We start from the raw sequence: 15,701 nt of genomic DNA, 5'->3' as shown, positions 1-15,701 counted from the left end.
AGTTGTCTTTTAAAAGTAAAATAGTTGCTTATTGCCTTGACATCTGGTGGGAGGGTGTTCCACATGTCAGGCGCCACTACCGAGAAGGCCTTCTGCCTGGTTCCCTGTAACCTCACTTCTTGCATGGAGGGAACCACCAGAAGACCTTCAGCACTGGACCTCTGTGTCTGGGCTGAATGATGGGGGTGGAGACTCTCCTTCAGGTCTACTGGGCTGAGGCCGTTTAGGGCTTCAAAGGTCGACACCAACACTTTGAATTGTGCTCGGAAGCATACTGGGAGCCAATGAAGATCTTTCAGGACTGGTGTTATGTGGTCTCGGCGGCTGCTCCCAGTCACCAGTCTAGCTGCCACTAGGGTCTTTTTTCAGAGCTTCCTTTTTTAAAATACAGTGGTAGGAGCTCGTCCTACACTCGAGTAGGACCCTGGTAGAGACACATGCCCAACTGGCATGTTCCCTCCCTCCTGGTCATTTAGGAGTTTAAAAAGCTTTCTTCTGCCCAAACATCACAGTGACCGATGCCAACAGACACCGGCACACTTAGGGATCCGCAGAGTTTGTGCAACTTGCGTAACAGACCTCAGCAACTCAGCATTTTGGCTAATCTACTTTATTTACATATAAACACACACGGAGCACTGCAACATGGCTCCCTCTCTCTCTAGCATCAGACAGCAAAGAGAAAAAGAACAAAGGACAATAGTCCCACTTCACGGAACACAGTAACACAAACATCCTGTCTTCGTCACTTCCCACTCTGTGGAGTTAAAACATACACCGTCATGTGAAAGACAGCAATCCCAGGACTGCAATCACGGAGCAGGAATACTAACACCTTGGTTCTCAAATGCCTTGGTACTCAAACAACTTGGAACCCAAACACTGCAAACCTGGAAGTAAGTGTTCTGGTTTGCGAACTTTTTTCGGAAGCTGAACTTGCTCCGTTTTGAGTATTACACTTCCGTTTTGGGTGTTACGCTGAGGTCTGTCTGTTTTTGCTATTTATTTTGTGTTCTTGTGGCTCTTTTTGGTTTTGGTTTTGTGACTTTGTGGAACCCAATTCAGCTACTGATGGATTGCGTGACTGCAGTACATTGTTTATTGCTTCCATTTTATGGATCAATGGTCTTGTTAGATAATAAAAATCATGTTAAATTTCTGTTTTAAGGGTTGTTTTTAAAAGTCTGGAACGGATTGATGCATTTTGCATTACTTTGTATGGGAAAGCGTGCCTTGGTTTTGAAACACTTTGAATGGACTTCCGGAACGGATTAAGTTTGAGAACCAAGGTACCACTGTACCAGGAGGTAAGTCTAGAAGAATTTGGCTTTATTCACTCTGATCTTAAATGGAAAACCTGATCAGCTCCCCCCCCCCCCCGTATGGCATCTTTTCCTTTTAACCTTAGAAATTTTACCTGCATGCCTTGTGAGATTTTCCTTTGAACGGCATGCACTGAGTTGATACACTGCGCTGCTTCAATCCCTACCTCCCATGCTTGCTCTAGTTCCAGAAATCCCTTAAATTGCTTTTCTAGAAATCCAACTCTCTCTTATTTTTAAAGGTGTGGCAACTAGAAAGGTCCCAGAGTATTCCAAGTGTGGTTTGATGGAAGGAACATAAATGTAGATGTGCCCAATCTTTCTCACTGCTCTGCTCCTGATTTAATCCTCTTTCTGAAGAAGACCTTTCCTACTTCACAGAGGTAAGTTTGTGGGAGGGTATCCCAGCTATAAAAACAAGCCCCCCCCCCAAAAAAAAACCCACCAGGAAGAGATCAAAAGAATATAATTTTATTGTTAAGAAAGAATATGAACTAATATAGAAGAGAGCAGTCTGTTATGGATGCTTTAGTTGAGATCCCTGCATTGAACTAAATGACCCTCAGAATCCCTTCCCACTCAACTATTCGATGAGTTTATGGGTCTAAAGGTTAAGCAGAAGACCTCCTTCCTAGAGAAACCGATATGTCTTCCAGATCAATGGGACCCCCTCTCCAAGCAGGGAATAGAGAGCAAGGTTCGGGCTCAGCTGCCTATTTCTGGATCTTAAATTCTATCAGCACCAGATTCTTTGTGCCGACTTAATTTATGACAAAATGCTTTGCCGTTACATCAGTTGCAGACCCCCAAAAGATGAATATGCCCCCACCTGGGGCAGTAACACATCTTCTGGGGGTTTTGTGTGTGCACATTATTTATAAAATGAATTTATAAATGTGCTCTTGTTAAGACTATGAAAATGATGAAAGCAGAGAGATCTTTAGGGACAAAAATACTCTGTCCCATGCACATATCTGCATTCCCTGCCCACATCTATCTTTCTTTCTTTCTTTCTTTCTTTCTTTCTTTCTTTCTTTCTTTCTTTCTTTCTTTCTTTCTCTCTCTCTCTCTCTCTCTCTTTATTTCTTTATTTCTTTATTTCTTTATGTCTTCCTTTCTTGTTCTCCACTCAGAACTGACCTCAACAGAGCCATGGAAAGCAGGAATCAGACGCTACAAGTGACCGAATTTATCTTCCTGGGTTTCTCTGGGGTCCACGAGGGACAGTCCTTCCTCTTCCTGCTCTTTCTGACCATCTACCTATTTACCCTGGTGGGAAACGGTGTGATCTTCACCTTGATCCAACTGGATTCACGCCTCCACAGCCCCATGTACTTTTTCCTCAGCCATTTATCCTGCTTGGACGTCTGCTACTCATCTGTCACCATCCCCAAGATTCTGGCAAACTTCTGGCACCAGAGACACACCATTTCCTACAACCAGTGCATGGTCCAGATGTTCCTCCTGATGACATTTGCAGGGACTGAATGTGCCCTGCTGGCCGTCATGGCCTACGACCGCTATGCCGCCATTTGTCAACCCTTGCGCTATGCTCACCTGATGAGCAGAAGAGTGTGTGTCCCTCTGGCTACCACTTCTTGGATCTGGGGCCTCTTGGACTCTGTTATTCACACCGCACTCTCCACCAACCTGACCTTCTGTGGAGCCAACCAGATCCACCACATCTTCTGCGATGTCCCTCCTCTTCTGCAAATCGCCTGCAGCGACACCTACGTCAACGAGATGGCCCTTCATGTAGCAAGTGTGTTTGTCAGCCTGGGGACTTTCCTCCTGGTGGTCATCTCCTATATCTTCATTCTGTCGGCCATCCTTCGGATCCGCTCCAACACCGGCAGGCGAAAAGCCTTCTCCACTTGCGCCGCCCACATAGTTGTGGTCATCATCTATTTTGGGATGGCCAACGTGAACTACAACCGCCCAAGCGCAGGCTACTCCTTGGAAGTGGACACCCTAATCTCCACTCTCTATTGTATCATCATCCCCATGTTGAATCCTGTCATCTACAGCCTCCGCAACAAGGAGGTGAAGGAAGCCCTGAGGAAGGTTCTGGGGGGCTTGAGGAAGGGCTCTGATCTTCCTCACTAACAGAGTCTCCTGCCTTTGGAGAAATTTCCCTTGGGGGCCGTAGTACAGTGGCTAACACCATATTCCCATTGGTTAGACTTAATTCAGCAATACATTACTAGACAGATTCCAAAGAATTAGGTCATGATTCTGCACTGGGTCTTGTGTCCAACACCCAGTTCAGTAACTGCCTTGTCTCCCAGTCTGAAGAGCTGCTTAGCTGACAAATTCAACATGGCACACTGTCACAAGGGGATTTGTCTTGAACCTCAGACCTAAATCCAATAATAATAATAATAATAATAATAATAATAATAATAATAATAATATAACAACAACAACAACAACAACAACAATATATTTATACCCCGCCCATCTGGCAGGGGTTGCCCCAGCCACTCGGGCCGCTTACAGAACATATAAAACACAATAAAGCACCAAACATTAGAAACAGTTGTTCTTGTTGTTTCCTATTTTTACAGTTTAGTCCTCTGAAAACAAAAAATTCCCATTCTTCCACTGTTAAGTTCTTTCAATTTCATGGATCCACATTTCCATGTCTTTTTCTGTTTTCTTTATATTGTTAAGTCTTCCCCAAAATTCATCTGCATCTTAGTGCAAAGTTCTCCTGACACACACATTCTTGTATGCAGCCTTGCTTGATATATTCATTCTTTGAAACACCATTTCCCCTTTAAATGCAACCTTTTCTCCATATTTTACGTTCGCCCGTATAGTTCTGCAAATATGACTTGTGCTGGATATCTGCCCTGTATGATCTGGAGAAGTACAAATTTGAAATGCTGGCTGTGTTTTGATCTTCGTACTGTTTTTTTGGAAAGTGTGAATCAAATGCAGATTGAATTCATTTCCTCCGCCCCTCCTCCCTGAGAGCCTCATTTGAACACTGCTATTCCCTGATCCCCTTGAGATCTAATCTGTACCCTTGGCACCAGCATTTTCTATCAAGGGGAAAACCCAAGGGAAAGAGATGTCTTTTCCTGCACTCCCTGATATTCCTTCCCTCTTCAAGGGCTGCTCAAACACACAATAAAAGCTCTCTTCCCTGCTGGAGTTTGGGCCACAAGATGCAGGCAGAACTGTGACCAATTATAGGGTGTATGGTGATGCCTGAAGGACAAGGAGGGTGAAACCATTCCTTGGGCTGAGGATGAGCCCCAGCCTGGTCCATCCCTTGTTCTGACAAGAGAAAAGGTGGAGACTCTGCTACCCTTCTCTTGCCTCCAGGTCCTCCTGCCTGGTCCTCCTCAAATGGGGGACATGGAAGAAACATCAGCGTCTGAAACCAAGTATCTCTACATCCTTCCAAGCCCAGCAGCAACCAGCTGAGTTCCACAGGCCAGAAGTTGCCAGGTGAGGAGCAGAGAAATAAAAGGAGCAGTTTGCTTAAAACCATGCAAATGTCACATCCGCCACTGCGTAATATTGTATATGATGGTTAAAGCATGAGGGAAATGAAGGAATCATCTGGGCTGGCTGATTGACAGCTGGGCGCAAAGCTGTTCGATGTTCCATACAAGACGACAGAGCTTTGACATGCTCAAAGCGGCAAGCAGTCTGCTTCAGTTGACTTCATTCTGTCCAGTGTAAGGATTGGGTGATGTGTCAGTTTTGATTTCTCCTTTTTCCGCTCTTAAGTTTAGTTCTCCATATCAGTTTGGGGATTTTATTTTATTTTCCCAAGTACTCACAAAAAATTCACCAGCATTTTAGTACCCAGCAGATTGCAATTTTAGGCAATATACAGATATTTGCATATCAGTTTCCCTTAAAATAATGCATGCGTTTGAGTAATGTATCTATTTGCGCACACATTCAGCCACTGCAGATGCCAGCCATTTCCTCAGTGGGGGACCTGTATTGCAAAATTCGTGGAAGTGCAAATTTTGAAGGGTCCTTCCAGCCCCCCCCCCCAGCGTTTCAGAAAGTGCAGATTAGTTAAGTCTGTTTTTAAATGTAAACTGAATTTGATGCCCTCCCCCCTCCCTAGTCAAAAGCGGTTTTATGCATCAGACTTACTCATGGGCTGTAGATTCAGGACAGACATTTCCTCCGCCCACCAAAAAGTAGTGTGTCTCACAGTGCAGAAAACATTGAAGGGTTTAGCTGCCTCAACATATCATGGTAGCCTTGCCCTAATCAGCTTTTAATAGGGGTTAGACAAATTAAAGGAGGAGGGGAAGTCTATCAGTGGCTATTAGCCAGGGTAGCTGAACTTTTGCCGGAGGTCACCTGCGCAAAGAAAGCCTCCCCCCATCTTTTAAGTCAAGCTCCCCCATATCTTTCCATCGCTCTTTTCAAATGCAAAAGGGGAAGTTAAGATTCTTAACACGAGGGTGTTGAGCAACTGGCTCTGGCATCCCACAGTGCTGGATTTATGTATAAGCTAAACAAGCTATGGCTTAGGGCCCCACTCTCTTGGGGGCCCAAAAAAAAATTTAGAGGGGGAAAAACTGGATGTACATTTCCAAAATAGAAGATAAAAAACAAATAAAATAAAACCTACAGACAGCAACAGTGTTTTGTGTTGTGTAGGCTCCTATGGTGTAAGTCATGGGCCCCCAATCATTTTAAGTTAGAGCTTAATAATTATTTCACTATTAGTATACTTCTTCTTTCACTATTCATATACTTCTTCTTAATTGTATTTCAGTTCAACAATTACTTTCATAAAATACATATTTTGTTATGTGCAATTGGCTTGAGATACCTATTAGGTCCATCAATTACCATATAGCATATATTCAACACAAAAAACAGGGACAATTTGTTGTTGACAAAGGACAGCTGGACATATCAAGGGCCCCATTACCTTCAGTTGCTTAGGGCCTCATCAAACCTAAATCTGGCCCGGGGTGTGGGTGTGGGGAGACTTTAAAAAGCTGAGACACCCCTGCAGCTTTCCTCCCTCCCCATGGCCAGGGGAGCTGCCCATCCTTGCTGCTTACTTGTGAGTAAATTAGAACGACTCTAGTGTGGTGGATAGGCTAGGAGTCATCCGGTTTTATTTCTACTGGTTTATTTTGCATTCTGTTTTGACCTTCTGCCTGCTTCCCCCCTACTTTTTATTCTTTAATAAATTATCCTAATGTGACAACTGGAATGTCTGTGTGGATGCCAAATTGAGGATCTTAGAATCTTTGAGGCTGCAGTGCTCAGAATGGCTAAGTGAGGAGGATGCTATCCTCCAGGTGAGTGATTCTCCAAGAGGGCTGGTGGGAATTTCCCAGGAGCGCTAAGAGGCCAAGGGCCAGCAGTAAGGCGCTGTAGGTGTAAACGACAAGAAGACATTGAAAAGCTGGCATTGACAGATCAAGTTCATAAACTGAATTAAACAAACTGAAAAGTTTTGATTGCATTTTGAATAAATGTTTGAGAAAGAAAAGTGGTGCTACAATGTCCAATGGAACATTTAGACACACGATCCTAATGTTACTGGTTCAAATTTCATGGTTAGCAGTTCATGCAGACTGCTATTATGAATAAGGCTTTTTATTAGGGGATCAGAATGAGTTTGACCAAACTGCGGGAGGCAGTGGAAGACAGGAGTGCCTGGCGTGCTCTGGTCCAGGGGGTCACGAAGAGTCAGACACGACTAAACGACTAAACAACAACAACAACAGGGATGTGGTTATGGAACCAAGGGAGCAGGGACCCAAATAATTTTGGGAAACATGGATCTAGGTTCAGGCCATGTGCTGTTCCTGCGTCTAATGTATATATCCAGAAAATCAATGGCTGTTGTAGAGTCATTTTTGCAGTCCAGTTGATTTCGTTATATATGAAAGTGTTACTGAAGTAAATCTTCCAAATCTCCCAAATAGAACAACAGCAGCAAGTTGAGCTAAGCACTTTAATTCTGAGAACAGCAGCCTATCAGACTGATCAATAATTGCTAGAGAGATGCTAAGAGATCCAACTCTGGAAGCAAAATGCACATGCTGGATGCATGAACGCTGCAAAGATACAGTGTGTGTGTGTGTGTGTGTGTGTGAGAGAGAGAGAGAGAGAGAGAGAGAGAGAGAGATGCAAATTCTTTGTTCAAATCAGCAAACAGGTATTTGGTGCCCCCCTAGAGTTCTACACAGTGTGGTCACAACTGCTCAGAGGTCTTACAACAGTGGTGGCCAAACTTGGCCTTCCAGCAGTTTGGGGACTACAACTCCCATCATCCCTAGCTAACAGAACCAGTGGTCAGGGATGATGGGAATTGTAGTCCCAAAACAGCTGGAGGGCCAAGTTTGGCCACCACTGTCTTACAACAAGAATAGCTTAAGGGGTCGGTTCAGGGTATTCCATTCAGTGTTTCCCCAGTACAGCATTACTTCTGGCCCCTAAGACCAAATCTCCTCCAGTGATGTCTGGATCAACGATTGCTCCTACTGCAGAGGATAGTAGTTAGCATCAAAAAGGGAGAGCTCTCTCTGCGTGTGTGTGCAGAGTAACCTAACCATTTGGGCAGCTGCACCTTCTGATTGGGAAGCCCTGCCCTAAGAACTGGTGTGGGGCTTTTTGTCTTGATTGTTCCATAAATAAGGAAATATTCCACATAACCAACACAGCTTTTGCCAACTCTCTCCTGCTTCCTGGTTCTCTTCTCAGAGTTGACCTTGATGCAGTCCATGGAAGGCAGCAATCGGACGCTGGTGGTGACCGAATTCATCTTCTTGGGTTTCTCTGGGGTCCACAAGGGTCAGTCCTTCCTCTTCCTGCTCTTCCTGGCCATCTACCTCTTCACCCTGGTGGGAAATGGGGTGATCTTCGTTCTGATCCAGCTGGATTCGCGCCTCCACAGCCCCATGTACTTTTTCCTCAGCCATTTAGCTTTCATAGATATCTACTACTCGTCTGTCACCATCCCCAAGATCCTGGTGAACTTCTTGCACCAGAGACACAACATTTCCTACAACCAGTGCATGGCCCAGATGTTCTTCCTGATGATATTTTCTGCAACCGAGTGTGCCCTGCTGGCCGTCATGGCCTATGACCGCTATGCCGCCATTTGTCAACCCTTGCGCTATGCTCACCTGATGAGCAGAAGAGTGTGTGTCCCTCTGGCTACTGCTTCTTGGACCTGTGGCCTCCTGGCCTCCACCATTCACACCGTGCTCTCCACCAAACTGGCCTTCTGTGGGGCCAACCAGATCCACCACATCTTCTGCGATGCCCCTCCTCTTCTGCAAATCGCCTGCAGCGACACCTACGTCAACGAGATGGCCCTTCATGTAGCAAGTGTATTTGTCAGCCTGGGGACTTTCCTCCTGGTGGTCATATCCTACATCTTCATTCTGTCGGCCATCCTTCGGATCCGCTCAAACACTGGCAGGCGAAAAGCCTTCTCCACTTGCGCTGCCCACATAGTTGTGGTCATCATCTATTTTGGGATGGCCAATGTGAACTACAACCGCCCGAGCGCAGGCTACTCCTTGGAAGTGGACACCCTGATCTCCACTCTCTATTGTATCATCATCCCCATGTTGAATCCTGTCATCTACAGCCTCCGCAACAAGGAGGTGAAGGAAGCCCTGAGGAAGGTTCTGGGGGGCTTGAGGAAGGGCTCTGATCTTCCTCATTAACAGAGTCTCCTACCTTTGGAGAAATTTCCCTTGGGGATCAAAGTTCAGTGGCTAACGCCATATTCCCATTGGTTAGACCTGATTCAGCAATACTAGACAGATTCCAAAGAATTAGCTCATGATTCTGCACTGGGTCTTGTGTCTAACACCCAGTTCAGCAACTGCATTGTCTCCCAGTCTGAAGAGCTGCTTAGCTCCCAAATTCAACATGGCGCACTGTCACAAGGGGAGCCAGCCTCAAAGCTCAGACTGTCCCCCAATCCTTTAACGTTTGTTCTTGTTGTGTCCTCCTGTTTCTGTTTAGCCCCTTGAGAAAAATATGGGAAATATTTCAATTTTTCGCTATTAACTTCAGATCTCCTTGTTTTCACATTAGATTGTGTAGTTGTTGTTTTTCAATCTTCTTGAAAAATCGCTAGTATCTTAGTGCAAAGTCAATTTTGAATGTGATTTTGTTTAATATACAGTGGTACCTCGGGTTACATATGCTTCAGGTTACAGACTCCGCTAACCCAGAAATAGTACCTCAGGTTAAGAACTTTGCTTCAGGAGGAGAACAGAAATTGTGCTTCAGCGGCATGGCGGCAGCAGGAGGCCCCATTAGCTAAAGTGGTGCTTCAGGTTAAGTACAGTTTCAGGTTAAGAACGGACCTCCAGAACCAATTAAGTACTTAACCCGAGGTACCACTGTACCCCATTTCCCAACACGATTCCACCTAAAATATTCTGTGAACTGCCTTCAGACCTTCAGGTATATGGCAGTATATAAATTCAACAACAACAACAACAAATACGCCTTTTCTCCTACTTTGCCCTAATTCATGCATTTTTACACACATTAATTGACTGCATTTACTGTGTTTTTCTTTTAAAAAAAATAAATTATTAAGTTTCCATTTACCAAATTAAACATATCATACCAATTAGTCCAAATTGTATCAATACACATCATAAAGTCCAAATGTTTTCCAAATTATAAATTTTTGTGGGGGGTACCCATGCTTCGCGATTGGCCGGAGTCCAATCATCTATATTTCTGCTGCTTTCATGTTTACAATGATGTTTTCAGTCCCATTTTCTCAACTCTTTGTCGTTACTCATTTTCCTTTTCTGTCACCTCTCTCCACAAATGGATTGAAAGAAACAGTCTTGTTTATATCTCTGTGTGGGCTTTGTAATGCTCTCTCATAGATCTCTCACAGAAATCCAATAGTCCAGGCATTCGTTCGAGCAGACATTGCCATCTTGCCACTCCAATGAAATACAGTCTAAATGTCCGCTCATTAACTTTCCAGACCCGCTGCATTGTAAATTAGTCCTCCAGGAGGGTAATAGCCTTTCAAATTTACGATCCCAAACTGATAACCGATCCACGGCTCTTCCTCCCTAAGACCCTGTATCCTGCAGCGAAGGTCTGCCTGTCCATATCGAGTCAGATTTATTGCTGCGTCACAGAGAAAGCCTCTTTTCTTTTCCAAATCTTTCACAGAATAAAACCTTTAATTCATATTATTTTTCCCCCACACAGTTCATTTTTAATCCCTCTTGCAAATTAGTCGTTGAGACGGTTCTTTAAGGGGGAGGGTTGTTGCATTTACTGTGTTTTTCATATTTTGTTGGGAGCTGCCCAGAGTGGCTGGGGCAACCCAGTTAGATGGATGGCATATTATTATTATTATTATTATTATTATTATTATTATTATTGCAAAATCTGAACAAGGGCAAATTTCAAAGCCTGTGTTCCAGAAAGTGTGAATTAGATAGGATCACCTTAATTGCAAACTGAATTGTCCCTAAGGGCCTCGTTTGAACATTGCTGTTTGTGACCCCCTCGGGCTCCACCCCATACCCTTGATGCCAGTGTTTTCTGCCAGGAAAAAGGAAGCGCAGGGGGGAGATGATTCCCCCCCCCCGGACTCCTTGATCTTCATTCCTTATGATGCAAATACATGTTCTCCAGGGGCTCCTCAAACAATAAAACCCATATTACCTTCCAGACTGGGGCTCACAAGATACAGGCAGGACACTGGGTCAGTTTTAAGGTATGTGGGGATGCATGAAGGATGGTGCGCTGGGTCAGGAGGAAATGGAGACCTTCCTTTGGGCAGAAAATGAGTGACAGCCAGGTGTGTCTCTCGTTCTGACAGGAGGAAAGGTAAGGATCCTGCAACCCACCCATCCTCTTCATTCCCCTCACCTTCTCTGGCTGTAGAATCCTCCTGCCTGGCTCTCCTCACCAGGTCACCTGGAAGGAGCATCAGCATCTGAAACTGCCTCTTCACCTGTCCCAGAGCAGCAGCTGTCATAGCCGTCATCCAAGTTCATTCGGCAGGAAGATGCCAGGTGAGGAGCAGAGAAATGAAGGGACCCACAAAGTAACCTCCAAACTTAGGAAGTTCTTTATTTGCCAATAGGGTTATTGGGGAGGAATCACTCGTCTGTCTGCACCAGTTCGTTTAAAACCAGGCAAACTCCTTATCTGCTGCTGTGCAATACTGTGCATGATGTTTAAAACAACTTGAAAAATGAAGAAATAAGCTAAGATTCCTGGTGTACAGCTGAAATTCAGGAGAGCAAACCGGTGACTTTTTTTCCACAGTGATAAGTAACTTCCTTGGGTCGGTTTCAGGTTTCTCTCCATTTCTCATTTTTCCACTGCAAAATTCAGGTCTACACATTTCCACATCAGTTTGGGAATTTTTATTTATTTATTTATTTATTAAAAATGCCGTATTGAGAATCCATCAGCATTTTAGTGCAATGTTCTCCTAATATACAAATTTGATAGCGATTTTGCCCAAGATACACATCTTTGCAAAGCCATTTCCTCTAACATAATGCCTGTTGATTTCTTATCTGAACCAAGGTATGTATCTGCATGCACACTCGGACCCAGTACATACATTTCTTGACTGGAGAACTGGGTTGCAAAATTCAGAGAAGAGTGAATTTTGCAGTATGCCTATTTCTCGGGAGGTTTGCCTTTCAGTGCAATCTGAGACTCATGCAGCGCCCATCCCTAGTCCAGAGTGGTTTTATGCATTGGCCTTATTCATTGGCTGTAGATTTACAACAGACACCCCCACTCCCTCACCACGAAAAAGTACTACCAGAGTAAGTGGGACCGTGGCAACAGCAGCTACTGAAGAGTCTGGCCCACTGACAGCACTGCAGGGCTGTTGTGTTGCACTTGGGCAAGGAAGGGGGTGAGAGAGGGTTCTCTTGGTCATCCTCCAATTTTGGTCAGTGGTTCCCAAAGGGGGCACTAAGAGGCAAGTGGGCAGCAGAGATGTCCTCTGCTGTGCTGTGCTGTTGTGTTGTGACCAATAGGTCCTTTTAATGTTTTGATGTTTAGCATAAATGAGACCAATAGTGCACTCTAGGAAAGCACAAGTAAACCTCAGACAACCAATACTGGATTTTCTACAGCATTGCTTTATTGATTAACAAGCATAACAAGACAGGGAACATGCACTCAACCACACACACAACCACACACACATCTATACTCACCACTCTTCAACTGGATTGATCAGATCCAGTAAGAGTCACAGGTGGCAGACGACAGCGCTGTCATATGTCCGGCACGCACCTGAGGCTGGAGGGCTTTGATATTTGTACACCTTGTTTGCTCATCTGATACATGGCAACTCCTGGTGCTTACACAACTCCTTGTTGTTGGCATCTCACATCCTTACTCTTGACGACATCTCACCCTTGGACTATGGAAAACTGGTATCACTGGTTCAAGTTTGTCAATTAAATTTATTAAACTAAATAGTTTTAAGTGGATTTTGAATAAACATGCAAGTAGTTGTCACTGTTTCAAATCTTATTGCATTATTCTCTTCTTTAGCAAATTGTGCAAAGTCCCATTCTGAATAATGCTTTCAATAGGGTAGGATAAACTACGGACGAGTTTATGGAACCAAGGGGGGTACTAGCCCCAAAATACTTTGGGAACCACTGATCTAGGTTCAGGCCATGTGGTGTTTTTCTGTGCCCAGTGTGTACATTCAGAAGATCGATGACAGTTGTGGAGTCATTCTTGTATACCAAGTGATTTTGTTCTATATGGAGGTGTTTCTGGAGTGAATCTTTTGAAACTCCCAATTTCTACTACTACAAAAAGAAAGCGGAACAAGCTCTTGCTAAGTACTTTAATTCTGAGAATCGTAGCCTATCAGACTGCTCAATGATTGCTACAGGAATGCTAACAGATCCAACAATGGCAGCAGAAAGGGAGAACTTTTGTATGTAAACACAGGACACCTGAGCCCTGCACTGCCTCAGCCAGGAGGTTCAAACAGCAAAAGGGATTTGGTGCCCACCCAATGCTGTACAGAGGGAGGTCATCATTGCCCAGAGGGCTTATGGCAAAAAAGATAAACCAATGGCTTGAGGGAACTGTTATCCCCCGCCCCCTGCCCAAGGACCAAACCTCCTCCAAGGTTACCCGGACCACCAATTGCTCTTACTGCCAAGGTTAGTTGATAGAATCTAAAATGCAGAGTGGGAGTGGGGAGCAGAGTTGCCCAACCATCTTGGAAGCTGCCCTTTCTGACTGGGAAGCCCTGAACCTAAGAGCTAGGCTGGGGCTCTTGGTCTTGGCTGCTCCACAAAGAAGGAAAGATTCCACCTGCATGTATTCATGAATCCCGGTTTTGACCCCATTCATCTCACTTCCTTCTTGGTTCTCCTCTCAGAGCTGACCGTGATGGAGAGAAGCAGCAATCAGACACTACTTGTGGCCGAATTCATCTTCCTGGGTTTCTCTGGGGTCCACAAAGGTCAGGTCTTCTTCTTCCTGCTTTTTCTGACCATCTACCTCATCACCCTGGTGGGAAACTCCATGATTTTCACTCTGATCCAACTGGATTCGCGCCTTCACAGCCCCATGTACTTTTTCCTCAGCCATTTATCCTGCTTGGACGTCTGCTACTCATCCGTCACTGTCCCCAAGATCCTGGTAAACTTCTTGCGCCAGAGACACACCATTTCCTACAACCAGTGCATGGCCCAGATGTTCTTCCTGATGACATTTGCAGGGTCTGAGTGTGCCCTGCTGGCCGTCATGGCCTACGACCGCTATGCTGCCATTTGTCAACCCTTGCGCTATGCTCAACTGATGAGCAGAAGAGTGTGTGTCCCTCTGGCCACGGCTACTTGGATCTGGGGCCTCTTGGACTCTGCCATTCACACCGCGCTCTCCACCAACCTGGCCTTCTGTGGGGCCAAACGGATCCACCACATCTTCTGCGATGTACCTCCTCTTCTGCAAATCGCCTGCAGCGACACCTATGTCAACGAGATGGCTCTTCACATCGCGAATGTTTTTATGGGCATGGCACCTTTCCTCCTGGTGGTCATCTCCTATATCTTCATTCTGTCGGCCATCCTTCGGATCCGCTCCAACACTGGCAGGCACAAGGCCTTTTCCACTTGTGCCGCCCACCTAGTTGTGGTCATCATCTATTTTGGGATGGCCGATGTGAACTACAACCGCCCTAGCACAGGCTACTCCTTGGAAGTGGACACCCTGATCTCTACTCTCTATTGTATCATCATCCCCATGTTGAATCCTGTCATCTACAGCCTCCGCAACAAGGAGGTGAAGGAAGCCCTGAGGAAGGTTCTGGGGGGCTTGAGGAAGGGCTTTGGTTTCCCTCACTAACAGGGATTCCTCTTGGGCTTAGCACCCCTGGGGAAATTCCCCTTTGCAAGTTCAAGTATGGAGGCTCACACCACAAGCGATCTGACTTAGCAGTGCAGCATTGGACAGAGTCCACAGAGTCTGTACCAAAATCCCAAAGGAGCAGAAAAGACTTTTCATTTATGCAACAACTGCCGCATGGATGCTATTAGCCCAGAGATGGAAAGAAGTTATAGTCCCTACCAGAGTAGAATGGCAAACCAAGCTGTTGGCGTACGCCAAAATGGCAAAACTGACCGGAAGGCTCAAGAACCAAGAAGATAAAAACCTCAAGATAGAATGGGGGAAATTTATAATTTATTTAGGAAACCACTGTAAGCAGATGAAAACATTAGCAGGATTCTTAATAACACTTGTAATGCAACTAATATTATGGACGATATTGAGAGGTATAAAATAAGGATAATGAAATAATATGCAGTTGAAAATGTTGACAATAGGACCCATGGAGGCGATGGTGGGAAGTCTGGAGATTCATAGAAATCTCTAAATATGGATATGTATTTGGTATTGTTATAACTCTACACTTGTAAAATCAAATGAAAATTATTTCAAAGAGTCCATACACTATATAGCCAAATGCACGCCATCTTTGTTGTTTAGTCTCTACCCAACTGCTCTCTACCACCCTGGCCCTTAGCCATCTCTCATCCAGCCACAGCCCATGAAATACAACTTTCTCAACCCATTATTATTATTATTTACTGTACATATCAGAACACACACACCCCAGCACGCTTAACAAACTACAGGATTCCTTGAGGCAAGCCATGCACTTTAAACGTATGGTGTGTCTGTAAACTTTGATTTGATTCTTTGGCTTGGTTTTTATGATGAGGTGGTGATGGTGATGATCATTATTTATTCCCTGCTCATCTGACGGGGTTGCCCTAGATCTCCTTTCTGGCCCTGAGATCTCCTTTCTGGCCCTGAGACCCCAGGGGGAGGCATGGTGGACAGTGTGTGTGTGTGTGTGTGTGTGTG

The 15,701-nt window shown here is 44.9% G+C and overlaps 3 protein-coding genes across 3 annotated transcripts; all 3 read left to right on the top strand.

The window, feature by feature from the left end:
- Window positions 1–2,474: 2,474 nt before the first annotated feature.
- Window positions 2,475–3,428, top strand: LOC308457803 (olfactory receptor 5T7-like; the record flags this gene model as incomplete). Its single annotated transcript, XM_080971976.1, has 1 exon — window positions 2,475–3,428. One exon carries the CDS (start codon window positions 2,475–2,477, stop codon window positions 3,426–3,428), a length of 954 nt encoding a protein of 317 aa, XP_080828102.1.
- A 4,622-nt stretch (window positions 3,429–8,050) lies between these two features.
- Window positions 8,051–9,004, top strand: LOC308457802 (olfactory receptor 5T17-like; the record flags this gene model as incomplete). Its single annotated transcript, XM_080971975.1, has 1 exon — window positions 8,051–9,004. One exon carries the CDS (start codon window positions 8,051–8,053, stop codon window positions 9,002–9,004), a length of 954 nt encoding a protein of 317 aa, XP_080828101.1.
- Window positions 9,005–12,727: 3,723 nt separating this feature from the next.
- On the top strand, window positions 12,728–15,626 carry LOC308486377 (olfactory receptor 5T7-like). Its single transcript, XM_081023186.1, has one exon. The coding sequence runs from the start codon at window positions 13,656–13,658 to the stop codon at window positions 14,676–14,678; it is 1,023 nt and encodes a 340-aa protein (XP_080879312.1). The 5' UTR covers window positions 12,728–13,655; the 3' UTR covers window positions 14,679–15,626.
- The last annotated feature ends 75 nt before the right edge of the window (window positions 15,627–15,701 follow it).

This window comes from Podarcis pityusensis (genome assembly GCF_964106645.2).
Source record: "Podarcis pityusensis genome assembly, chromosome: 10".
Classification (NCBI taxonomy): Eukaryota; Metazoa; Chordata; class Lepidosauria; order Squamata; family Lacertidae; genus Podarcis; species Podarcis pityusensis.
Note: the sequence above shows the minus strand (reverse complement) of the source record. Positions and strands in the feature narration are given on the sequence as shown.